Source organism: Sus scrofa, chromosome 8, assembly GCF_054392235.1.
Source record: "Sus scrofa isolate SSC_HxYL_T2T_F1_AM1 chromosome 8, Sscrofa_HxYL_maternal_Yorkshire_Landrace_v2.0, whole genome shotgun sequence".
Classification (NCBI taxonomy): domain Eukaryota; kingdom Metazoa; phylum Chordata; class Mammalia; order Artiodactyla; family Suidae; genus Sus; species Sus scrofa.
In genome coordinates, this window is record NC_139390.1 from 18,799,480 (window position 1) to 18,826,969 (window position 27,490).

General features: G+C 45.1%; 1 protein-coding gene across 11 annotated transcripts in view; it reads right to left on the bottom strand.

Moving 5' to 3' along the window:
* CCDC149 (coiled-coil domain containing 149) overlaps window positions 1–27,490 on the bottom strand; it is a 109,322-nt gene that overhangs the window by 64,929 nt on the left and 16,903 nt on the right. For 5 of the 11 annotated variants that reach the window (XM_084971656.1, XM_021100561.2, XM_021100560.2 and 2 more), the window contains exons 2-3: window positions 9,211–9,372; window positions 7,634–7,672 (exon numbers count right to left, since the gene is read on the bottom strand). In XM_084971656.1, coding sequence (XP_084827782.1) covers window positions 7,634–7,672; window positions 9,211–9,372 — 201 coding nt within the window. Of the gene's footprint in view, window positions 1–7,633; window positions 7,673–9,210; window positions 9,373–27,393; window positions 27,484–27,490 lie in introns of all 11 variants that reach the window. The other 6 variants (XM_084971653.1, XM_021100557.2, XM_084971654.1 and 3 more) reach the window with 2 other exon arrangements.

Below are 27,490 nucleotides of genomic sequence, written 5' to 3' on the forward strand. Positions count from 1 at the left end.
CAGCTTTCTTATTTACCAAAAAACACCACCCCATAGCTCGTCTGCGCTTGGTTTGGGGCTGTGCAAGGAGCCAGCCAAAGCTTTCTCCCAGCTCATCACCTCCAAACACACACTTGCAAACAAAGGCATTTCCAGGCCGTCAGGCAAACATAGGTTTGGGAGGCTGCTATTTAAATAAATGCTGGCTTCATCTTGGCCATTATGGTTCTGCATCTGCCACTTAGTGGTTCCCTTAATAGCTCCCACGTTCTTTAGACTCATTGAGCCTAAATTTCCTCATCTATAAATTGGGGGATGTTCTCACCTTCCTGACAAAAACCATGGCAGGAATGTGAAGGGCTTCCAAGCAGGAGGCATGAGTGCTCAGAATGAAGTTACTGTTCTTGTGACTGGGGAGCATTCCCGCAGGCTGAACCCTGGATTTCTTCCCAGTTTCCCTGGTGTAACAGGAAAGTCATACTGTTCAAAGTGTTATAAAAAGAAACATCTCAAAGCACTCGAGGTCTTTGAAGGAAGTTTTAGGTTCTGAGCATCAAACCAGGACGCAGATACCAAGCTGCTCTGATTTGCAGTCACGGGGTGGGGGGGGGGAACTAAAATAAGATTGACCAAGAGGACTTTTCGACTGAAGTTAAAGGCTCCCGCCTAACCCACAAAGGGCCACTCTGTGCTGATTTCTCCAGGGCTGTCATCCTGGCACATGTCACCGTCTTAATAAACCATCACTTTTTAAGGGAAGAAAGCGAAGGCTTCCTCCTGGACCAGGAGGAATACTTCCCGTGGTACATCGGCTTGAAATCAAAACGGGGAAAGACAAAGACGCATTTGATTGTTTATTCAAGGCGGAGTGTGTGGGGGTGGGAAGGACGTGTTGCTGCGACCCCAAAGAATCCCATCTTATAAGAAGATTAACCCAAGATAATTTAAATTCCCCTTTATCTCCCTTGGAGGAACTGCTTGTTGAGCAAAAGAAAAATATTTAAAGGGTCGTTTGAGATCTTTTGGTGATCTCGCACTGCAGTGCAGAGAGGCGCTCTGTGTACAGTTCTGCCTGGCGTATCAAGAAGAAATTTTCATTTCAATATCCCACGAGAAGCTATTAGTGAAATCACTGTTGTCACGATTTCTTCATAGCTTCTTTAACGGATGATTTGCCATTGGAAATTGAGTTGTTTTAAAAAGGATTCTAACTTCTAAAACAGAGTCTTGATTGACAGCCATACTTCTAGAACTACAAGCAGGAAAGTTCTGGTCTGTCCTGTGAGGAGGAGACCAAAAGGCAGGAAGACAGGATGGCCAGATATTGGATGGCACAGGCGGGAACACTAGCAAAGTGTTAATAGCAAAGAGCCTGGTAAGGTCTTTAACAGGTAAAGAGCCTTAGCTCAGCTTCTGGCTCTAAGCAGAGGGCTTCGGATCATCTTTGAATTTCCAAAATGGGCTGGATTAAACGCTGACAATGCTTCCTTCCCGTTCCATCAGCCTAAGAGTCGAATAGGGAACAAACACCTGAACTAGAACATTGAACCATAAACGAGCAGATCTGTTTTTTTTAGTCCTGCTCTATTAACCCTCTGTGTGACCTTGGACAAGTCACGGGAAAAATAAAAAAAGAGCCAAGACCCGCTGCGCACACTCACCAAGTACGAGGCCGTGGGCATTATCAGCATTACCACACCAGTGCTTCACAAGAACTGTATGAATATGTCTCATTATTGTGTTCTCTTTGGAGGGGAAGAAATCGAGTCTCAGTGAGGTTACTCAGCTTGCCCCAGGCCAGCTGGCCGGCAAGTGGAAGTGTTATATTTGAATGCAGACAGTTGGATGCCAGAACCCAAGCTGTCCTCCACTGCCATCCATGATGCTGCCTGGTGACTTTATGAAAAGACCTGACTTGCCACTGTGACCTCAGAAGAAGGCTGGGAGTGACATACATACGCTGACACATACGTGCATACATGCGGGTGCACGTGGTCTCTGAAAACTACAAAGCACTGCAAACACTGAGGACAGGATTCTTTTTTTTTTTTTTTTTTGTCTTTTTAGGGCCGCACCTGCAATATATGGAAGTTCCCAGCCTAGGGATCGAATCAGAGCTGCAGCTGGCAGCCTACACCACAGCCACAGCAACGCGGGACCCGAGCCATGTTGCCACCTACACCACAGCTCATGGCAACGCCAGATCCCCAATCCACTGAGCGAGGCCAGGGATTGAACCTGAGTCCTTACAGACACTAGCTGGATTTGTTACCGCTGAGCTAAGACGGGAACTCTTCTCTCTGTGAGTCTTAAAGGGCCCCGAACCCCTTCATTCCACCCCAACCACTTCTGGAGGTTCCAGCTCCACTGAGGAGCAGAGTTTCAACATCTGAATTGGGGGCGGGGCATAAACACTCTCTGAGGGAGTTCCCATCGTGGCTCAGAGGGTTAGGAACCAGAGTATCCATGAGGATGTGGGTTCGAACCCTGGCCTCCCTTAGTGGCAGTTCCTGCATTGCTGTGGCTGTGGTGCAGGCCGGCAGCTGTAGCACCTATTCGAACCCTAGCCTGAGAATGTCCATACACTGCAGGTAAGGCCATAAAAAGAAAAAAAAGAAAAAGGAAAAGACATTCGTTCAGTAACAGAGTGATTCTAGTAGTCTCTCCTTCTGAGCTGAGAAATGAACCGGGGAAGAGTCCATAGAAATTTCTCCTTCAAGTCAAAAAACGGAAGTCTTGGCTTGCAGGCCAAGGGCAACGAGATGCTCAATGCGGCATCTTCTACTTTCCCAACCCGCGGATTTCTTGACCCCCGTGTCCCATCTATTTCCCCAGCATCTGGTTGTGGTTCTAGCGCCTTCTGCTTACACAAGGTACATTTGCTTTGCAGCCAGAGGGGTAAATACTTCACCTACTGTTTTGCCTTTGGGATAAACACGCCATAAAATAGGAGACACCAGGTCAGGGCGCATGCTTCTGCCCCCATTCCTGCCCATGAAAAGGTAAGAAGGAAACTGTGTCTCTCCCTCCTGGTACTGACACATGGTACCAAGGCTGTCTGCCTCTGGCTAAATGGAAAGTTTCACTGTAACCAGCGCCTGCAAATTTAATGATGCATTTTCTTCCCCACACTGAGCTAATGAAGAGGGCATCTCAACACCTCCCATCCCAACCCCCAAACCGATCGCATGCTTTAATGAATAAACTAAGTAGCTAGAAGCAAATAAAATTTGAAGATATATTTTAAACAGGTAAGATCTTCCCAAATACCAGAACTACTTCCCCTCTCAACTGTTCAGCAAGATGTTTCTTCTATTACTAAACCACAACTTCGTCCTTGGCTTTGGTTATATTCTTCTCTCCAGAGCATCAATTACCATTTAACACTCTATATATTTCAATCATTTCATTCATTGTTTGCTCATAGCATCCCCATTCCAATTACAGTGACTATATTATTTGTCATCCAAAGCAAGACTCTTTGGAGAGTGAAAGGTGCAAGGATACAAATCATGCCAGGACAAGAGGTGACAATGGCAATGATCCCGAGGAAACAGAAGGTCTGGTCACCTTAATCGCCATGTGAGTTCTACACGCTCGTGGATTTGGGTCATCTTTCACCCGGGTCCCTGGCGTCTCATTAGCACAGGACACCCGGAAGGTGTTCAGTAAATACTTACTGAGTCATGGTGGCTCCAGCATGAACTCTGGGTGGACTGTAGGACTGTAAACTCGGCCTCCACCACCAATTACTCATATTATTTCCCTTGGGTCATTTCTTTGACCACCGTAGGCCTCAATTTCCTCATCTGTCCAATGGGAAGACTAGTAATAAGCACCACCCCCCGTGGTTGTGTGAGAATTACAGGACCATCACCGTGTGATGCTGGGCACAGGGTCGACCCACTCGGAGCGTGGGCACTCAGAAACGCTGGCTGCCACTGTTACTGTTACCCGAAGACCGGCTCAAGAAAGTGTGTAGAGGAGTTCTCATTACGGCTCAGCAGGTTAAGAACCCGACAGAGTGTCCGTGAGGACGTGGCATTGTTTCCTGGCCTCGTTCAGTCGGTTAAGGATCCAGCGTTGCCAGCAAGCTGGGGTGTAGGTCGCAGATCTGGTGTGGCTGTGGCTGTGGTTAGGCTGTAGCTACAGCTCTGATTTGACCTCTAGCTTGGGAACTGCCACACGCTGCAAGTGCGGCTGTAAAATGGAAAAAAAAAAAAGAACGTGTGTAGAGCAAGCAGATGGTTCAGCCGTGGTCCACCCAGCACCCTTTCACCACGAGATTAGAAGTCGCCTGGTAGCTATAGGATGCCTGGCCGTGCCTGGCTGACTCTGAAATGGGCCCCTAGCCTGAGCCTGAGCTGGGCTAGGGGAGCTTGACTCTGGGATTTAGGGAGCACCTTTTTTCTAGCGGTCAAAGACATGGGGTCTGCAGCCCTCATGGGCTCATCCTACAGAGAAAAGCGGGTCCAGAAAAAGAAATGACAACAGATCCAGAGGATGCTGAGGGCAGAAGAGAGACCTGGGGGCCCGGAGTCCTGGTGGCAGCTGGTCCTGGAGCTCTGGCTGCATGTCTGCCTCCCAAAGTAGCTGCTCACCCAACCCCTCTGAGTCCCTGTGAGCCAGGAACTTCCTCTTTAGCCCAAGCTGTTTCAAGCTGCCAAGTATAACCACAACGGTCCTGACAATGGCCCACTAATAGACCATGGTTTAAAAAAGAAAGGGATGGGAGTTCCCCTCGTGGCTCAGCAGTTAACAAATCCGACTAGGATCCATGAGGATGTGTGTTCGATCCCTGACCTCGCTCAGTGGGTTAAGGATCTGTCGTTGCCATGAGCTGTGGTACAGGTTGCAGACAAGGCTTGGGTCCCACATGGCTGAGGCTGTGGTGTAGGCCAACAGCTACAGCTCTGATTTGACCCCTAGCCTGGGAGCTTCCATATGCTGCAGTGCGGCACACTAAAAAGAGAAAAAAAAAAAAAAAAAAAAAAAAAAAGGGATATTAAGGAGGAAGAGAAGATGATAAATGTTTCTTGATGCTCACCCTGTGCCAAGCACTGTGGCAAGGACTCTACTTGTGTCATCTCATTTGTTCCTTGCATTCACACTATGCGGTGGGCACATATTTATTCCTATTTTGTGGAGAGAAGACTGTGTCTCAGACACCCAAAGAAACGTCCCAAGGCCAAACAATGGGTTTTCTGGGTGTCATTGCTGGCTCCCTAAGCCCTTCTATCCCAGATGATTCATCTAAGCCAATTAATGTACAGGACCGTCCTGGTGAATGTGAGTGGCCAGGAATAGGATCGCATCTTACACTGGTCCAATTAGACTGGAGGGAAGAACTTCTATTCCATGGCTGCATTGTCTGCCTTAACAACCAGCTTTAGGAGAAAGCTGATGCTCATTTTGAAAGGACGCTGATAGAGATCAGACATAGTGGGAGTTCCCTGGTGGCTTGGCTGGTTAAGGACCTGGTATTGTCACTGCTGTGACTCAGGTCGCTGCTGTGGTGCAGGTTCCATCCCTTGCCTGGGAATTTCTGCATGCCATGGGCACGGACAAAAAAAAAAATGGGCACAGTGGTAGAGTGATCAGATAAAATATAGGACTCCCAATTCAATATGAATTTCAGATCAACCATCAATAATGTTTTAGCATAAGTATTTCCTGCACTTTGCATGGTACCTTCTCTTATACTAAAAAAGTATTCACCATCTACTTGAAATTCAAATTCACCCATGTGTCCTGTATTTTTATTTGCAGAATGTGGTGCAGAGGAGAGCACGACTACATGATGACTGCACAGCATCTAAGACCCACACTACCTCCCAACTCGTGGTTACACAAGGACATGGGTTCCTTCATGGTTTAAGCAGTTTAGAATTTCCATCACTTGCACTCCAATCCATCCCACGTCATTCAACCCCGGCAGGAAAGATGCAGAGCCCAAGTTCACAGCACCACACTAAATCCTAAAGGGACAGAAACGCAATGCCATATTAAAAGCTACAAAGCCAGTGCTTAGGACATTGAACTTGGTTTCTTTTTTTAGAGCTGTAAGAATGCAGCTTGACAGACTTACTGGAATTCATCAGATTCTCTTCAGTCAATGTAAATTTTTTATTATAAAGTCACGGAACGTGAATTCACTTGCACTGTAAAGCTCCTTCATGAATACTAACAAACTCTAAAATCGCGGCGAAGATGTTGGCTCATAGCCACCAAAACCACAGAAACAGCTAGTAATTCCAGATTAAGGATCCCACTTTTTAAACATTTGTGATACATTCCCATGTCATTTGGTTTAGAAAGAACCACATCACTTAACTCCATAGAAAAATCTGGCTTTAGATCAAACCTGGAGCATTACAAAATAATCAAATAAAAATGAAAAGGAGCGTGGGAGTGTGCAGAATGGAATGACAGAAAGGGTAACCACAGGAATGAGTTGTTATTTAAGGGGAAACGCTGTGTGTGTGTGTGTGTGTGTGTGTGTGTGCGCGCGCGTGTGTGTGTGTTGGGCATACTGTTTACTCAGCATCAAAAATCACAAGGTTATGGACCTAACAAGTTTACATGCTGTGTCAGGTGTAGGATCAAGGAACAAAAACAAGATGTTGACTTAGCTATTACAGCTACGAGGACAGGAAACAATTCCTGTGTCCTTATTTTCATCCACCAGTTTTGAAGCCCTGCTCTGATACAAAGGCTTTTCCACAGCATTGAACACATAATACCACATCTCCATCATCCGGGCTCCCTTTAAGCCCATAAAAGGCTAACTCAGGGTATGTCAGGACAGAACAACTGTGAAGTTGAGGAAAGTTCTAACAAAGATATATATGTAACTGGATTAAAACGAATTTGATGTATAATACTCTTGGATGTAATGCTATAAATGTGTTAACTGTCCCTACACTAATCTGTACATTGAACAAAATACCAGTAGGTATGGGTTGGGGGGGTGTGGGAACCAGAGAAGGACTTGATAAAATATTTGCTAGTTACATTTTTAAAAAGAAACAAATAAGAAACATCTGAAAAGGAAGGAGGTTGGCCCAGACGGGTATTAAAAGTATTATAAAGCAAAAACAGAATAGTGTGGAACAATCACAGGACTGATTGCTCCACATTATTCTAAGTCAACAGGAAGCTCAACGGAACAGAAAAGCAAGTCCAGAAACAGATCCGTGTGTGTGTGTGTGTGTGTGTGTGTTCACTGATAAAAATCTGTGGGCACCTAAACTCTATGGGGAAAAAAACCAAATTTGTCAATAAGCAATGTTAACTACCATTTAAGAGAAAAAAGTGTACGCTTGTGAGTCTTGCTGGTCAGATGGCTTTTGCAAATTTGATTGGGAGCAGCTAAATGGCAGCAGAGTGTCCATCCACGGAACAGGAAACTAAGGTCCTCCAGCAGGGCGCCCACACCCCGGGGTCTCCCAGTGGGATTCCCAATATGAAAGACCACACAGTCAGCGGGTACCCTCCTCCCCATCAGACTCCACTGGGTTTCCTTCACCCCATGGCCAGCCCCTTTTTGCAGTCAGCATTTCTCTACCACCCCCTCCCCCCAGCGATACCCCCCACTTGTAAGGCATCCATATGAACATCCAGAGAGTTATCAAAGATCAGGAATAACTCTTACCTGTTTCCTCTTTTCCGGGGGAAGTGATGGATCTCCATCCTACAAAGAAACCAATGTTACATTTTATTTTTAAAGGATAACATATGCTTAGATTCAAGGAATTGAAGCAAACTATGAACTAAATCCAGACCCTCCCCACTCCCGCCCCCTGCAACCAGCGATGTGCTGAACCAAATTCAAACATACTTTTAAAAAAGTTTAACTATAAACTGAGCCAGAGTTATTTTGGGAAAACCTCTAAGGAATCAGGTCTGATCAGGACCATTCTACATGTATTCTAAAACGATGTGAGCCAACTAAATAAATAAACCGGATTTATCAAAATTACTTTTGAGCAGAACCTAAACTGAACTAATATTTCATTTGGTTTGAGTTCCTCTTTTAAATAGATCCAAAGGAAAAGTGATGGATGGTCTTACCCACACACACTTGAGTTTTCTCTATGGGCAGAACAATTTGGCGGGGGCAGAGGTGAGGATAGGGTATGTTCAAAATAAAAGAAAATTAACTGAGAACTTCTAGTCCTATCAGACTTTTTGTCTTTAAAGAATATAATCCCCTTCCTTTGTGTGCCATCTGGGAATACATAAATATCTTAGGTGAATGATAAATGCTCAGTAAATGAATACTCCTCTATCTGATTCTGTCCACATATAAATTAACATGATTTTAACCTGAAGAATCTTTCCACTGTATTGCTGTTCCAGGGCAGTTCAACGACCCCAGCACAGACACTTCGACGTAAGCAATAATGTCAACAGTTTAAAAAAGAGATGGCATCAGTGAGAAAGAAAAGAAGCAAGAATGCAAAATAGCACTATGCAGTTGGTACCCTCCATTTCAGTATAATCTGCATCCTTAAAAATCTTGCCATATGAAAACCAGAGAAAATCTAATTGACAGGAGAGGGAAAGGTTTAAAAATTACAGAATTAGTACTATGCCACTGTCTTAAAAAATGAGTTAAATCTGTATGTATGGCCTAGAGAGGGGTCTAAAATAAAGTAGTAAGTGAAAAAAGCAAGTGTTAGAACATTTATACAAAGCTGTCTGAGGAACGCTCTGCAATGAGGGAAATGTCCCACAGCCAACTGTCCAATATAGCAGCCACCAGGGAAACGTTCTATATCAGCCCGATCCCATACGCTAGCCACCAGCCGTGTACAGCAACTGAGCTCATGCAAAGTGATACGTGAGACTGAGTGTTCGATTTTAATTCTAATTCATTTAAAATGAAATTTAAATAGCCACATGCAGCTAGTGGCTTCTGTATTAGCATAGATTTGTACCATGAAGCCTCTGTTAGAAACTCCATATCATTAATAAGTAAACAGGCACACGCACAGATCCAGAGATGTGTGTCTATTTACAGGCGCCAGAACAAGCCTCTGGAAGCATATACTTAGCAACGAGCAAGCGGGACCGGGTCGTAGAGGAAATGGGAGCGATGCCTTTCACGTCTTAATTTTTCCACTTTGGAACTGTATGAATTCAACGTCTTTCTAAAGAGACAGCACGCACGTTAAAACGTGCACGCTTTAGGAGGAAACAGGGACGTCACGGTGACGCAATACGTACGATCAGCTCGCGGTACTTCTTCTTCAGGGACTGGTGGCGCTCTCGAAGCTGATTGGCCATGAGTTTGTACTGGTCCCTTTCCTGCTGGCATGTGTCCAGCTCCTTGGAAAGGATCAGCAGGGCTTCCTTCTTACTCTCCAGCTTCCTTTTACACACCAGGTACTGCAGAATAAACAAAGCCACACGACTGCTCAAAACCCTCCACTGGCCTCCCTCCGTTTGACACGCGCTGGATGGAGTTCACACACACTGCAGGCTTGGGTTTGTTTCGTTTTGTTGCCTTTTTGTTGTTGTTTTCAGATCATAAACCCAGAGGCATTTGTTAGTCAATGACATATAAGCCAAAAGGCTGCTATAGACCCTGACAGACTCCCCCTCATGACGGAACCAAAACCTTGGATGTTCATGAACTTTGGCCAACTGAGACAAGGAAGATAACTTCACGGATAAATAAAAAGCAGAATCCTCTTCAGCAATTACATATATAGATTAAACAGATAGCCAAACCCAAATTTTTGTTTAAAAAAGGATTTATATATCAAGATAAGATTATGTAAAGGCTATTAAAATTTTACAAAATGAGAGAAAGATTTAATAAAAATTTTGTATATTACCAACAATTATCTCTTGGTGGCAAAATTATCTGCACATACTTTAAAAATTATTTATACTTTCTCGTGTTTTCTAAAATTTATAGAATACACCTATACGGCTTCTATATTAAAACATACCAAAAATGTAATTTAAAATAATCAAATTGGGAGTTCCCGTCGTGGCGCAGTGGTTAACGAATCCGACTAGGAACCATGAGGTTGCGGGTTCGATCCCTGCCCTTGCTCAGTGGGTCAAGGTTCTGGCGTTGCCGTGAGCTGTGGTGTAGGTCACAGACGCGGCTCGGATCCTGCGTTGCTGTGGCTCTGGCGTAGGCCGGTGGCTACAGCTCCGGTTCGACCCCTAGCCCGGGAACCTCCATATGCCGCAAGAGCGGCCCAAGAAATGGCAAAAAGACAAAAAAAAATAATAATAATTAAAAAAATAAAATAAAATAATCAAATTGAACCATAAATCACTGCAGTGGATTGCACCTGCCCATGTAACCCAGCAGACATTTTCTCACTTGAGAATTTTTTTTTTTTTTTTTTTTAAGACAGCCACACCCCAAGCCTGTGGAAGTTCGCAGGCCAGGGACTGAATCCCAGCTCCAGCTTCAACCTCATGCCGCAGCTGCAGCCATGCCATATCCTTTAACCCACTGTGCAGAGCTGGGAATTGAACCTGCGCCTCCATAGCGACTGGAGCCCCTGCAGTCGGATTCTTAACCCACTGTGGCACAGCGGGAACTCCTCACTTGAGAATTTTTGTTCACTAAACCTGGCCAGAGGTGTGTACAGCTTCTGTGATTCCAGGTCAGACATCTACTACCCAGAGACCAATTTTATGAGCTAAGTGTTTTAGCCACACTTTGAATCATCCCCCCAAAGTCAGGTGTCGCTTGCTGCTGGAACTCTTCCTCAGAGGTGAGGGATATTATGGTCCCTCCATCTCCCAACTCCCCCCATCATGACCCACCCTCACCTGACAATCACCCTCCGCAGGGGCCGGTGTGAGCCCGACTGGGATTCTGCACTTTTATTGGCTCTCCGGTACCGCCTGGTGTTATTCACATTTGTGAAATGTGGCACTAAATACCTTTTGAATTTGCCCCGTAAAAGACCAAATTCAGAGCATTCATGAAAACAATTTATAGTTTCATTATACACTCTGACACGAGCACTTTGTCATTGTGGACGCTCACACAAAGCAGAGTGGGGATCAGCACTCCCATCCCATTGAGTCAATGCTCTTTTATGGACAAAAAGCATTACTCATATATAGTGCTTGCTTGGAACTGACTTTGTTAAGTTCAATTTCAAATAAATGAAAGGGGGAAAAGAGAGTTTGGTGCATTAGCACATTTTTTTCTCAAAAAAAAAAAAAAAGTAATTGCTTCACTTCAAAAACAAAGGGGAAAGAAAAGCCATTCTGAGATAGATTTGAGTTCTAAGAGAGGACACTTCCACCTTGGATGAATCTTATTCCTGGCAGTAATGAGGCTGGAATCCTGCCTTAAAACGTCTTGGATTTTAAGACTTTGACATCGTGTCCGTGGAGGCAAATAGTTCTGTTGCTACAGTGATTTCTCAGAAATAAAATCCCCAACGAGTAAATATCAGAGGAGAGCAGCTCAAAAACCTGAACCGCAATGTCCTAAGGGAGGTATTGAGATTTCACAGGAAAAAAGACCATTTACACACAGTTTAATACATCTGCCCTCGTGCCCGGTTCCTTGCCCGTGATCGGCAGCCTTGGTTGGCCGTGCTATTAGCACTAGTGGCCCAAAGTCAGTCACCTTTGTCCCTCCAATTCCTCAGATCCGAATCTAAGTCCCCAAAAAGACACGGCATCTTCCAACTCTGGGGAAGACACTCCCAACCGTGTGGAGATGTTGTAAGAGGCAGCAGGTGAGGCTAGAGTCACACCCGGCCCACTGAAGGGGACCAGGTAAGGGCCATCACTTATTGGCAAAATGGAATCCAAGTTCCCTGACCTTGAACTGCAATATGTTGGGGTCCACGAGAGCAGCCAGTTCTCTCCCAAGGCATGGTCCACGAAGGTCCTTGGAAGCTATAGAGGGCGGTACTGTGCTTCTGTTCCCTCTGAGATTGAGATAAGATATCTGATAGAAAACAGGCACAGAGGCCTCTGCTAAAACCCAAAGACTCGGGACATGAGCTGTAGAATTGCTGTTTGGTTCTCCTTAGGGCATGGAAAACAGGAGAATTATAAGCTCGTTCAGAGGGTAAGAAACTCCTTCTGTATAGAAGATGAAGCCACACCAAGGAAAGGGTAGTCTTTAGAAGGCCACTGCTGGTTTGTTCTTTCCTCTGCTTACTATAATCTAGAAAAATGAAGTTCCAAAATGCTATTCCACGTCATTTATTGTTATCAACAGGACAAACCTTAGGCTGAAGCCTCATTTATAAAACGGCTCAAAGTGGCACTGCTCTAACTGAAGGTGGGACGCTGGGACGCCTCCCTTCCCCACCTCCAGAGTCCTGCCACTCGGCATGGTGACATCAGCAAGGAATCCTGCTCTCCATCACCCTGGGATGCTTGTGAAAAGCAGATTCCTGGGCTCCTGCTCATATGCTGCCTGTATCGTCCAGCTCTGGGGGCTGGCTCAGAAATCTGCAGGTGGCACAGGGCAGAGGTGAGTCTTTCTCCAGCTATGCTTTGAAAACCTGGCTCTGGATGCCTCCAGTCTCCTGGTGTCTCCAAAGTTAGAAACAACTAAAAATCTGGAGGGACTGATAGGCCAGAGCCTCCCAGGAGCTCCAGGCCAGGCCATCCTGGTTGTCCGTGTCACCTCAGCACAGAGGGGTTCTGAAGAAGCAGAAGCACTGACTATATTTTATCATCTGGCCAAAGATCCTATACACTCAGAATCTCATTAAAATATCAATAGGAACTCTGGGAGGTGTATGAGGGTGGGGGTGGGGAGCAGTGCAGGAGAATGGGATGGAATTTCTCCTTATTCTACAATGGTGATCATTTAGTCCCTGTGGTGGCAACTGTTCAACTGTCCCATGTCCTATCCCTCCAACTGGAAACAAACAACAATGACAACAAAAACTGGAAGGAAAGAAAAAGCTGTTCGAGATCCTCCTCTGTTGGCAGCTCCGAACCAGCAGCCAATGCACGGATCCAACCTCACTCAGCCTTAGGAGGGGCCAGAAATAGAACAGAGAGTGAGACAAGCCAAGTCACGGTGCTTGGGAGGTTTCTGCTTCTAAGGAGGATGAAGAGGCATAGACGATGAAGGAGGTGGACAGTAGAAAATCACTAGGCAGAGTCAAGAGGCTTCTGTCCAGGAGGAAGTCTGGCAATGAGCTGATCATGAACCTTTGGGACCCTGGGAAAGCCACAGAACACAAGAAACAAGACGCATGCTGCCTGGGCCTCAGTTTCCGCACTTGAAAAATGAGCGGGGTTCCCAGAGTCCCCACCAACTAGAGGAACCCATGATTTTAACATCCCATATGTTATCACTGGGGTGCTGGGTGTTGGCGAAAACACTGCAGGGAGGGGCTCCAGTCCAAGAGGCATGACTCACTTCGAACACCTAGAAATTGCTTCCTTTGCCTTGTCTAGGGCAGAGCTGGCTCACTGTTTTCCAAAGATCATCTGCAGCAGTGGCAGTTCCAGATCCTCCAGACAGTGGTGGCTTCAGGACAGCCACCTGGCTGGAAAGGGTGCTGGGGCCAGAGCTGTGTTTGCAGTAACCATTTACATGAGAGTGAGAAAAGGCTAAATGTCTGGGTCGTGACATGAGTGCCTCTCTCCAGTATTTCTAGCTTGCCTTTCCTTGCAAGCACTTGGCAGGACTATTATTCCCCGTTGCTTTGGAGTCAGGCAGAGCCATGTAACTTGCTCTCTCCAATAAAGGGGGACGGAAAGAAACATGAGTCACTTCCAGGGTAGAAGCTCCCAAGAGTCAAGGTATGCGTCACCAACACAACCTGGATCACAGAACCAACAGGGCAGACAACTGTCCCGAAGAGTCATTTGGGTCCCCAGAGATATATGCGTGAACCAGAAATAACCTTTGGTACTGTTAGGGTACAAAGATTCAGGGGGTGTTTGTTACCAGAGCATAACTTAGCCCATCCTGACTAATACAGTCCATAGCAAAGAAGGCCAGGAGAGGGAGATGGACAGAGATTCTATCGACCCTCTTCTGTGTTTCTACCACGTGACCACCACGAGGAAGAGTGTTAACATGGTCACAATTGTTACTCTCAACAATCACAAAAACCACAGTTATGTGGCAAATGCTCCCCATGGACGATCTCCTTTAATCCTTACAAGACAATCATGCACATTTTCTAAATGAGAAGGTGAGACTTAAAGAGTTTATGTAACATGCCAAGGGTTTGGCAGAGCTAAAATGTGGACCCAGGTCCTTGTCTGGCTAAGTTTGTGGCACCCCACAAACCAAGCCTTCCGTGAAAAACAATGGAAATATTCATGGAGTTGGTGACTCCATCTAGTTGGTATTTGCAGTATAGGGAAGCAAAGAAAGGGGGATTTTGAATTTGGCTGCTTTCTGTACCTGGAATCTCTTCGCCCACCCCCTTCTAAAACCAGTGGGCCTGTCGCTTCTTTCCCAAGAGGCAAGGCCTGAAGGAAGAAGGAAAAAAACCCCTACAAATTCGGGAGCATCTCTCCGTCTGCTCCTTGTGAAGGAGCGAAGCAGTGGCAACAGTTTCCATCCACTTAAACCAAATGGGATAAAACAAGAGGCTGTTTCCTCAAAAGCAGCGTGGTCAGTAATAAGAGTTTTCTATAAGCTGTAGTTGGTCTCAATCACTCATCCCACACATATCTCCTGGGTGCCCACTGCGTGTTGGGCACTGAGCCAAGCATTTGGTCTCCTAAAGGGATAAATGGTCCTGGGGATTTTGTAAAGGAAAAACATGATACCTGGATAATGAAATGTAATTTCCACAATCCCTTGTGGGTTTTTCTGAAAGCCCCAAAGCTCTGAAAACTGAAAATGTGTTCCCATCCTGTTAGTGACCTCGGCTGACGGGAGGGTTTTTTCCCATATTTATGCCACTGATGGTGAAAATTCATACACGTACTGAAGACACATCATTGCATCTGGTGACTGGCTGCTGCCCACAACTTGACTGGGCTTGGTACGCAATATATGGTGTGCCTGCTGCATTTCCTTTCAGACGCCAAAATCTCCTGCCTCGGAAACACATCTGGGGCCCAAGGATTTCCGATGGGGATCCTGCCTTTCATTGGAAAGTCACCCTTGCAAATCTACATAGTCTCAAAGACGGACATGTGATTAAACGCAAATCTTTTTCCAACAGTCAATTGTCCAAAACCGACGTATTTATTAGACTTTGACTTTCGTAAACAGGCTGGAAAGAACTAAGAGTATGATCCATGCAATACGTATTCCAGCCAGCACAATGCTTAGGTGCCTATTCCCATAGCTTCCTAATGCCTTTACGCCTGAGAATTTGCATGAACCCTGGAGTGGGGGTCAACCCCCAGCTGACGCTCGTGACCTGCCCAATTGCAACCAGTGAGGTGCCCAGCTGCCAGCATCTGCCCTAACACTGTCTTCCAATTGTGGGTCATGATGCATTGGTGAAATCAATTCAAAGGCAACCTTCATTTTCTTTAACAACAACAACGATACAGAGTGGAACAGAATATGGCATGAACCCCATGCAATAAAAAGTGTTGTTTCATGAACCGTTCTTTTTTGAATATGTGGGTAGGAGTAAAAACATGCCTGTTTCCACACACTGATTGTGGGCTGCCATGTTTAAAGCTGGGAAAGGACTCTTCTATAATCAGCTACTCTGCACATCGACACCTTCATTCAACAAGCATTTAGTGAAAGGCACACAAGAGGCTGGGGGTGGGTACTGGGCAAGAAAGAAAAGCTACACAGAAGAGATGATGCTTGAAATGAGTTTTGAGAGAAGAGTGGGTATAAAAGATGCTCAAATAAAGGCCATGAAGTTATAGAAATAATTAACCAGTTCTTGGGACCGAGGCACAACTCTGATTCATTAACACCTGCTCTGCCCATCTTACTGAGACTACGGTGCGCTTGAAAGGAAAGGTACCATGCTAACATTTGGCTTTGTAAGTGTTCTCAAAATTAACAGCATTATTATTTTTTTACAGCATCGAAAGCTTACAAAACATTTTCCCAGTGACCCTCTCGTTCAGTAGGCAGCACTACACGACTAGTACGCCAATACTGTTTTCCCCATTTTATAGACAAGATAGCTGAGATCACTTCTTTCCCACAGTCACATAACTAACAACTGTCAGCTCAGACGAGGGCTCCTAACTACAAATTCCAAACTCTTTTTAGTATTCTATATCAGTACCAAATAAATGATTAGCAATTCCACAAATTACCTCTCTTGGGTCAAACCATATTTTTAATAAGACGCTCTTAGAGATAATTGTGTAACTGAAAGCAATGCATTTTAATTCACCGCATTTCGAGACCCTGTTTGGAAGACAGGCAGCCCTCCTGGGGCCTTTTCAATCCTGGGTCATGGGGAACGGCTGAGGTGACAGAGACCACCTACAGTCCTTCTCAGTGGTCAGCCAAGTCCACGGCCCCCCAGGTTCTGGCTAGCTGAGCGGGGGAGTGTGGGCAGCGCATCACACCAGGATCCTCACCAGCTGAACTGTAGGCATGAGACATTTTATTTTTCGAAGAGCACTTGAACTCATAATGGCCCAAGATGCGACTCACGCCCCAGCCCTCTTCACTACCTGGAATTCTACCCCTACACAGCCCCATATCAAGAGGATCTCATTCATTCCAATGATTTTCACTGTCGTCTCTGCGCTGATTTCACCCACATTGATATCCCAGCTCAGACCTCTCACCTGCACCGCTTGCTCTGCTCTCGAACGGGTACCTCTCTCTGAGCATCTCAGGAGCATCTTAAACGGAACCCTTGATGTCCCCTCAGACTTGCCCCTGGAGGGATCACCCTTGCCACTCCTCTTTCTTTGCCACCCCTCATTTAATTCATCAGCAAATCCCACAGGCGCTACCTTCACAAGACATACTGAATCTGAATACTTCTAACCCACTTCCCCCACAATCACCCTCCTTCAAGCCACCATCAGCTTTTGATTCGACTGTGGCCCTAGCCTCCTGTTTTTAGCTCCTGCTGCTACTCACCGACCATCTATTTCCCAAGTGGTAATGAGAAAGGTGCTTTTCAAATGGGAGCAGATGGTGACATGCGGTATCTCAAAATCCCCCACAGCCTCTCATCACATTTAAGACAAAGATCCAAAGTCCTTCTGCTCCCCCTACTTCACTGCTCTTCATCCGCATTGGCCTCCTTGCTAGTCTTTGGCCGCATCAAGCTAATTCCAACCTCAGGGCCTTTGCACTACCTGCTGCTTGGACTGCATAGCTTCTTCCCTGGCGTCATCCAAATCCCTGCAGTAATGTTTCCTTCTCAGGAAGCTCTACCACTACCCAGAATATCCAGACTATTACCCTTATAATGTGTCATTTTCCTTCAAAGCACTTATTCCTTTGAGTTCTATAACTAATTATAGGTTTTCTTTCAACATCTCCCCCTTCATGGCAGCAAGAACTGCACAGTTTCCAATCCTACTTCTGGGCATCTATCCAGAAAAAATTATAATTCAAAAAGATACATGCACCCTTATGTTCATAGCAGCACTATTTATAATAGCCAAGACATGGAAACAACCTAAATGTCCATCAACAGATGAATGGATAAAGAAGACGTGAGATATTACATATATCTATGCAATGGAATACTACTCAGCCATAAAAAAGAATGGAATAATGCCATTTGTAGCAACATGGGTGGAAAGAGAGATGATCATACTAAGTGAGGTAAGTCAGACAGAGAAAGACAAATACTATAATCAGTTATATGAGGAATCTAAATGTGACACAAACGAACCTATCTACAAAGCAGAAATAGACTCACAGACATAGAGAACAGGGCTGTGGCTGCCAAGGAGGTGGGGAGGTGGGGGGGGGGGGATGGCTTGGGAGTTTGGAATTAGCAGAGGCAAACTATTATATATTGAATGGATAGACAAGGAGGTCCTCTGAACCTCTACACAGGATACACAGAAACAAGTATACAGTGGCGAAGTTTACATGGCTGCAGTGGGGTAGATACACCTACCAAGTGGAGAAAGGAAAACACACACACACCAAGTATATTGGGTAATCAGGGAAACATGAATGGAATAAACTTGGTAAAATATGCCCAGTTTTTGGCATGTATACTAGATACCATGAAATGTTTTTATTATCCTCTCAAAAATAGATTTCTTTCAAACTGCATTTAGCTATGTTTTAAAAGCAGAGCTCATAGCTCACTTGTTGATGTTAATTCATGCCCACACGCAAACACTTGAAGGTAGCCTTGTGCTTCTCATCTTAAAAACCCAAACCCACCGTGTTCACCATTCAGTGGCTTTTATCTATCCATTTACTGTTATCTGCGATAAAGCAAGTCATAATTGCTACAAGGAGGAACATAATAATTAAATGACTATCTGATATACTACATGACTATTTGGATAGCTTTACAACCAGATAACTGCCGAGAGAGATGAAGGTAGCCAGGACATCAGGCAGGGGACTTCTCCGCCAAGTGACCCTCTCTGTCAAACAATGACTCGTGGTCCTTGGCTGCTTTTACTGATGGGATCAAGGCTCGCTCTCATTAGCTGCTGCAAGAACCTGGCCTGCTGATGCAGAAAGACTTCTCGGAGGGATGATCAACACGTGTGGCTGAAGAGGTCACGCTCAGGAATGATTTAGAAACTTCTCAACGGCACACTCACTCTTTTCATAGAGGTATTTCCTCCCCTGGTGCCCCTCTGCTTTCTACTCCGTTCCTGTCCTCTTCCTGCCCTACCCTCTCCCCACATCCAGGAATACCTCCTCCCCCCATCCAATAAGCAGCACAAGGTAAAAAGTCGTCAACAATCCATAGCTCCAATGTTTTTTTTTTTCCTTTTTTGTCTTTTCTAGGGCCGCAGCCACAGCACATGGAGCTTCATATGTGCCAGAGCCACAGCAACGCCATATCCAAGCCATGTCTGCGACCTACGCCACAGCTCATGGCAACACCGGATCCTTAAGCCACTGAGCAAGGCCAGGGATCGAACCTGCAACCTCTTGGGTCCTAGTCGGATTTGTTAACCACTGAGCCACGACGGGAACGCCAATATCTCCAAGCTTCAATAAGCCACTCCACTCCTGGAACCTCTAATTTGCACTGCCCACTGATCTCTAGCCAGGACCATCACGGCCACGCCCACTTGTCTGCCCAGCTATCTCGTCCGGGTACAAGTTCCTTTGAAAACTATATATCAGGTCCTGCCCCTCCTCTTTAGAAATATCTCCATTGTAGGGAGAGGCCAGCGAGAGCCCTGCACCGTCTCGCCGCAATCCACCTCTCTGACTTTTTGCACCCAGCGTGTTTCTAACAAGTCCCTCGTCCTGCTCCCCCAGACTCGCTCTTCCTCACCTCTCTCCTTTCTCATCCTCCCCAAAACCCCGCTCACAAGTCCCTGCCTGGGAAGCCCTCTGTCATTCCCAGGCAGAGGAAGAGCCGGCTCCTGGCAGCCACACGGCATTGTGGGTACATCTTGATTAAGAGCATCGCACCCCGCAGCACAGTTACCCCGCCCCCACCTTGCCTCCCACAGACCGAGGTCTCTGGAACCAGAGTCCAACTCAGGCCTGTTTGCTTCTCCAGAGCCAAGCACAGCTCCTGACCCAGCGTGAGTGCTCAGTAAGTAAACTTTGGTCCCCACAAAGCTGAAATATAGTATATGCATGTTACACACACACACACACACACACACATACACACACACACACTTTTTTTTTTTTTCTTTTTTAGGGCCTCACATGTGGCATATGGAAGTTTCCAGGCTATGGGTTGAAAATTGGAGCTGCAGCTGCCAGCCTACACCACTGCTCATGGCAATACTGGATACTTAACCCACTGAGTGAGGCCAGGGATCGAACCCACATCCTCACAGATACTCCTTGGGTTTGTTACCACTTACCACTGAGCCACAACAGGAACTCCTGATATATATTTTTTTTCCTAAGACAGCCATCAATGTAGTATTAAGCCTAAATCTCTAAATCCCATGTTAACATCACCTTTGGGGAAAAAAAGTCCAGTTACAAAAACTCGATGTGTTGAAGAGGTTATAGGATCACTCCTATAGAATTCTCAAAGGGGGTTTGTATTGAACCTCATTTTTGTCACTTAAAATGAGCCAACACCATCTGGGCACATCCACCATTCGCCACCTTCACTCCTGGAAGTCGTTTGGAATGACTGCTCTAGACAGACATGCGGGACTGTCACCTGCAGATACACACATACTCATAAATTTGCCAGAGCGAGTTTGGGCATCTCCGGAGTAGGTGCCCGTGTGGGGCTGACCACAGGCTGACACACACCTGGCCGGAGTCCCCAGCCCTCATCAATCCGATCACCCCCTGGTGCCTTCAAGTTAGTCTTTCTTGTCCACATCTATGCCCTCGTCTCCAACGGTACAGCTCCTTGAGCATTTCCATGGCCTTTTTCTAAATCTGTGTTCGCCTCTGTAATTTTTAGATAACATTTCAGCAATTTCAAGTTTGTAACCTAATGGTTCTAATGCCATTCTCTAAGATGATTTTTTTTTTTTTTTTTTTTATGATCTATCTTCCTGGGAGTCACCGCGGCGTTTTCCCCTCTCCAGTATTACTTTCGACAGGCAAACTTTGATTATTGGAATGCCTCAGGGGGGTGCGCTGAAATTTAAGGTAAGTGAGATTTCAGGTAATTGGAAGAGTTTATTATGTGAACCACAGTAGCTGGGGGGCATGTGAAATTCAGTGACAGTCTTGGTTAACTCAAGTTTTGAATAACGAAGCTTTGCCTGAATATCTATTTCAATCCTTTTCGCTCCTGTTATTTCTCCCTTCCTCCTTCTCCCAATCTTCTCACTCTCCAAAGTATGTACCCCTGTTCTTTTCAGGCCGATAGAGAAGACGGAAGGGGAAAAAATTGACTTTCCTTCTACTTGGCCACACTTGGGCTAGGAAACCCCCTCGCATTTCCTGAAGAGAGCATATATTTTAAGAAATCATTGCTTGCCTGGAGTGAATTTGCTCTCTCCCCCGTGCAAGGCTGATCCGACCTTGCCCAGGGCTGAGATGCTGATGGTAGAACATGTTGCAGAGACTGGGTGTTCAGGACAGAACACCAAAATTCCCTGGGCATCTGAGCACCCCCTTTTCCATCCAGGGTGCCAAGAGCCTTGGGACACTGCATACGGGCGACAGCCCACATCACCAACCCTCACGTATGCAATACATTATAACTGTAACAGCGCATTTGGAATGTAATGCTGGATTCTCTGGATCCTTCATTACATGACAGTAATTTGATTTCGTTGCAGAGGGCTCCCCCTGTGGGCTGGGTGGCAGTAAAAAGCCAGCAAAACCTGGACAACATTTTGATCAAATTGTCTTTACAAGCTATAAAGATGCAGTAGCTTGACTTCCCCGTGTCTCAGAAATCATAAAAACATCATCAATACAGCGCCCCCTCTCAGATCTGCCCCCAGACACCACAAGCAGAGGGGTATGTGGCAGTGTCCCCACTTTATAGAGGATGGACTTGAGAGGGTTAAGGGGCGGCATTGACTCCAGGGCCATCTTTTAACAAGAAGGGATTTGGGAGACAGAGAGATAATGTGGCAGCTGGGACTTAGAGTGAAATGTGGGTTTCAGAGGCATCACCGACCACTAGGCCGTGAGAAACCCCTCGCCTCCCGGAGCTTCCGTGTCCTCCTTTATCAAAAATGATATGAATAACCCCCATCGTTTTGGAAGCTACTCAGTACCCAAAGACGATTCCTCATTTCATGTGTATAAATCATGAATCCTTATCACAACTCCAAAAGGCAGAGCCACTACCCCCTTTATAGATACAGAAACTGAGGCTCGAAGAGGTTAAAAAAAAAAAAAGCAGTCTATAAGTGGCAAAGGTAGGATCTGAACACAGGCCTGTCCCCTGCCCTTTCTGTTTCCACGCCCTGCCTCTCCCACAGAAGAGTCTAAGGACTTTTATAAACAATCTATTTTTTTTTTTAAAAAAAAGCACTCGATAAAGCCAAAAGGTACCAATCTTATTAATTATCACAGTATGCGAAGAATTAAAAGAGGAGTTCCTGTTGTGGCTCAGTGGGTTAAGAACCCGACATGAGGATGTGGGTTCGATCCTTGGCCTCACTCCGTGGGTTAAGGATCTGGAGTTGCCACAAGCTGTGGTGTCGGTTGCAGACACAGCTTGGATCGGGTGTGGCTGGGGCTGGGGCGGGGCCCGGCAGCTGCAGCTCCAATTCGAAACCTAGCCTGGGAACTTCCATATCTCATGACCGTGGCTCTACAAAGAAAAAAGAAAAAAAAAAAAAAAGAAAGAAAAGAAAAGAATCAAAAGAATTGTGTCAGTCTGATACAAACAGGGAAAAGAATCTCCTTCCTGAGTTTGTCAGGAGACCTCGCCTTTCTGAAAAACACAATCTCCCCGCTGCGACGAATGGTTCCGTGAGAGGGCCCGGGTGCTCAAGACGGAGCATTTTGTGGGACTGGTCCCCGGCCCCCATCGCTCTGATACTCGAGTCAGGTGCAGATCCTCCAAAGCCAGAAGGTGCGCCATCCCAGTCTGTCCCCAAAGGCCGTCATCTGCAGACTAGAGATCTTGAAATCAGTCATGCAAATCCATCACCACTTTAATTATCCAAGTAAATAGAGCTCTCATCACCATCTGCCAAGATTTCAACCCATCATAATCATTAAGCTCCCCCGGTGGTTCTCTGGATGAGAACCACAGAGGCCTCGCTAAAGGGCCACTTGGGCCCAAATTTCCGCCTACAGGATGAAGGTGTCCCCACCTGAGTTTGTGGCTGGAAGCTGTTTCTTCCCCCTCTCTCGACGCCTGGCTCATATTTTTCTGAGCACCGTTCATTGGCTCCTTCAAATTAACTTCATCTTCGTGTTCTTACTTTCTTTCCACCACCTCCAGGCCGTACTGATGAGTGAGACATTTTCCTCCAAGAGAACTTGAGCTCAGACCTCAACCCCGCCGCAAGGAGCGAGAAGGAGATTCATTCTGGAACATGAGTGGGTGTGCGAGCCTGGTGATTCAAATCACCAGAGATTTCAGAGACTGGACCAAAGTGTAAATACTTCTTAAGGCGGGGACTCTGTCCAGGTCTGTTTCTCTGGCTGATAACTGTGCCAGGGAGTTAGAGAAAGCTTCCCGTGGGCGACCTGAGTTTAATTACGGCTTTCAGGGAAGATGGCAAAATCCTCACTGCTGCAAATCACTGATGGACCACGAGGCCGTGTTGGACCTGATTTTTCTTGCTTTCTTTGACAGTCAATTTGTCCATGAACACCACGACCTCTGTCATCGGCGTTCATCAGGAGAGCATTTAAATGACAATCCAATGTGTCGCTCTAGTTTACTCTTCTGCAAGTGCAGAATTAAGACCTGACACTTCAAAGATTCCTTGGAGAAGGACACATGGAATGACGCAGGTCATGTCAAGCTTTGGGCATTTCTTTTTTAGTAAAGAAAACGGAATGATAATTAGGCTTATTATAGACAGTAGCATCACATTGCTAATTGCTAAATATATGATCAGGCTGCCCACTCCAAAAGGAGGGGAAATTTCAAAGGCAGACAGATCCAAAGGGATAAGGAAGATGGTAAATATCGCAAGCAAGACCCTGAGCTCGAGACCAGATATGACCACAGAAGCATCGCTCAAAACATAGGAGTTCCCTGGTGGCCTAGCAGTTAAGGATCCAGTGTGGTCACTACTGTGGTGTGTCTTCTCTCCCTGACCCAGGAACTTCTGCATGCAGCAGGCATGGCCTAAAAACCCCAAAACAAACAAACAAAAAAAAACCCAAAAATCAAAACCACAGCATGCATACCCTCCTCTACCAGTGACTGTATACCGGGCCCTTGACACACACTGGCTCATTTGTCCCCGCAATGAGACCCTATAAGGCAAGTCCTGCTACGATCCCTCATATATATGTAAAGTGCTCGTCAATAAGACAGAAGCAGAAGTGTCCTTTGGGACTTCTGGGAAGTTCCAGAAGGGGAGAGATATGTTCTTTTGCACGTCTCCCTCGTTCTGCACTATACTGGTACACAAAACAGAAAACCTCACTCTTGGAATGGACTGGTAGAGCCAAGAAATGGAAGGTACCTGGATCCCTGACAGTGAGCCACCGAATCAGCCCAAACTGCCTACCTCCAAATTTACTGTACGTGTATACGGCTGTCTGCTTAACTGACGCCGTCTTGGGCCCTTAAAATTTCCCCTGTCCTTCCGCTGACCCTGTCCAGGATGGTGCTGTGCTGTAAGTCACTTCTCTGTCATCCAAGGCTTTGTTACAGTTACCAGATATTGTTTAATAATCATTAGGACCAGGTAGCCTCTATGCTCTGTTAGTCCCCAAACAATGATGAAAACCTTCACTGACGTATTCCTGGTGCCCACGAGACTAGTTACCCATCCACCAATCTTGACTTAGGAATGCATATCCTGTTTCCCAGCTCCTACCCCCACACCCTAGGGTAACTATAACATTGTCCCAATGGCCCCTAGGCAGGGCAGGTGCAGCTGTGAGTGCCTCCAGGTCATTGCCCCCCCTCATCCCACCCTGTGAGTAAACTGCCCTGTAATAAATAGATGCATTGATTATACGGAGGTGCCTGCCTCCTGTTTTGGTCTCAAGCTGTCCTCTCCGCTCAGCGGGCAATTTTCTTTCCCTCCATCCTCCAACACCATAAGCAAGAAATACAGCTAACTCTATCTCATTTAAACCACCATTACTTCTGGTATTACATCAAAACTAATCTTAAATAATATACCAACATGCCCAAACAGCTGAGACTGCGGAAATTTCAGAAAGAAAGACAACAATATCATTTATATTCTCATCAAAAATAAAATCTGTGAGTAAACTGAACTCAGGAGAGAAAAAAACCTGCACTTGGAAAACTGTAAATAAGACACTGATGAAAGAAATAGAAGACAACACATTGTAAAGATATACAATGTTTATGGATTGGAAGAATTAACATTGTTAAAAATGACCATCCTACCCAAGGCATTCTACAGATTCAGTGCAAGCCCTAACAAAATACCAATGACATTTTTCACAAAAGTAGAACAAATAATTCTACAACCTGTATGGAAAAGACCCTGAATAAGTAAAACAATCCTGAGAAAGAACAAAGCTGGAGGTATCATGCTCCTGACTTCAATCTATACTACGAAGCTACATCATCAAAACGGTATGGTACTGGAGCAAAAGCAGACACATAGATCAATGACACAGAACAGACAGCCCAGAACAGAACAGACAGCCCAGAAATAAATCTACACTTATATGGACAGTTAATCTACAACAAAGGAGGCAAGAATATACAATAAAGAAAAGACAGCCTGTTCAATAAATGGTGTTGGGAAACCCAGACAGCTCCACATAAAAGAATCAAACTGGACTACTTTCTCACACCATATGCAAAAATAAATTCAAAATGGATTAAAGACTTAAATATAAGACCCGAACTCCTAAAACTTCTAGAAGAAAACATAAGCAGTAGTACTCTCTTTGACCTCAGTCTTAGTAATTTTTTTTGGGGGGGGGGATATGTCTCCTCAGGCCAGGGAAACAAAAGGATAAAAATAACCCAATGAGATATCAAAATAAAAAGCTTTTGTACAGCAAAGGAAACTATCAACAAAACAGAAAGACCACCTACTGAATAGGAGAAAATATTTGTAAATGATATACCAGATAAGGGGTTAATGTCCAAAAGAACTCATCCAATTCAACATCAAAAAAATAAAAACCCAATTAAAAAATAGGCAGAGAATCTGAATAGACATTTTCCAAAGAAGACATACAGATGGCTAACAGGCACATGAAAAAAAAAAAAAGCTCCATATCACTAATCAACAGAGAAATGCAAATCAAAATCACAATGGGATACCACCTCACACCTGTCAAAATGGTTATTATCAAATAGAAAGCAACAAGCGCTGGTGAGGACATGGAGAAAAGGGACCCCTAGCGCACTGTTGATGGGAACGTAAATGGGTGCAGTGTCTACAGAAAATAGTCTGGAGATTCCTCGAAAATTAAAAATAGAGTTATGGTATGATCTAGTAGTACCCCTGGGCATTTATCTGAAGAAAACGAAAGTACTAGTTAGAAAAGATATATGCACCCCTATGTTCATTACAGCATGATTTATCATAGCCACGATATGGAAGCAACCCAAATGTCCATCAGTAGATGAGTGAGAAAAGACGTGGTGTATACCTTCAATGGAATATTACACAGCCATATAAGAGAATGAAATCTTGCCATGTGTGATAACCTGGATAGACCTAGGGGATATTGTGTGAAGTGAAATAAGTCAAACACAGAAAGACAAAAAATGTATTTCATTCATTCACATGTAGAATCTGAAAAAACAGAACAAGTGAATAAACAAAACAGAATTATAGTTATTGATACAGAGAACAAGCAGGTGGTTGCCAGAGGGAAGGGATGTGGGGGGAGGGGGTGGTAGATGAAGGTGGTCAAAGGTACAAACTCCCAGGTAAAGGTAAATAACTGGGGTTGTCGTGTACAACATGATAAATATAATGAACACGGCTGTATATTACATATGAAGGTGTTAAGAGCATAGCAAAGAAAGTTGAAGAGTTCTCAGCACAAGAACAATTTTATTTCTATGTCTTTAATTTTGTGCCTATATGAGATGATGGATGGTCACTAAATTTACTGAGATAAACATGTCATGATGTATGTAAGTCAAATCATTACACTGTACAGCTTAAACTTGCACAGTGCTATATGTCGGTTATATCTCAATAAAACTGGAAGAAAAAAGGAAACTGGACACATGGTGAAAGGTTACAAAAACCATCCGTCTTGTCACGTGTATTAGTTTCCTCCTTTTCATTTGTCGATGGTATTCCATCACGTGGATGTAACATATTTAGTTTATCCAGTCATCAAGCAATAGATGTTGGGATTGTTTCCACTATTTTGCTTGATATGAATAAAACTTGTTTGTGTGTTCAAGTAAAACAATTAATCCTAAATAATATAATTATATGCCCAAACAACTGATAGTGAGGAAATGTGGCACCTAATAAGATATGTGACTGAGATCATAATAGAACCCCATGTCACCACTGACAGGTCACACTGGCTACCCATGACACAGAAGTGTGTTAAGTACTACATAAATGTATCAAATAGAGTTTAAATGAAAGACTGTTTCCCTTCCAGCCCATGATTCAACATACATACGCCTTAAACATGAGCACTTCACTACAGCAGGTTCATTCATTCATTCATTCATTCATTCCCCCCTCATTCATTTGGCAAGCCCGTGGTAGAGTCGAGAACACAGACTTTGGAACCAGAAGGACCTGGGCTTCAGATCCCAGCTCTTGCATTACCTGTATATTCTCTTCTGTGTACTCATCCTCTGGTAGCCATGCAGACCACAGCTATAAAGCGGTGGGAACTCCAGCTGCCTCCCAAGGCTGCTGTGAG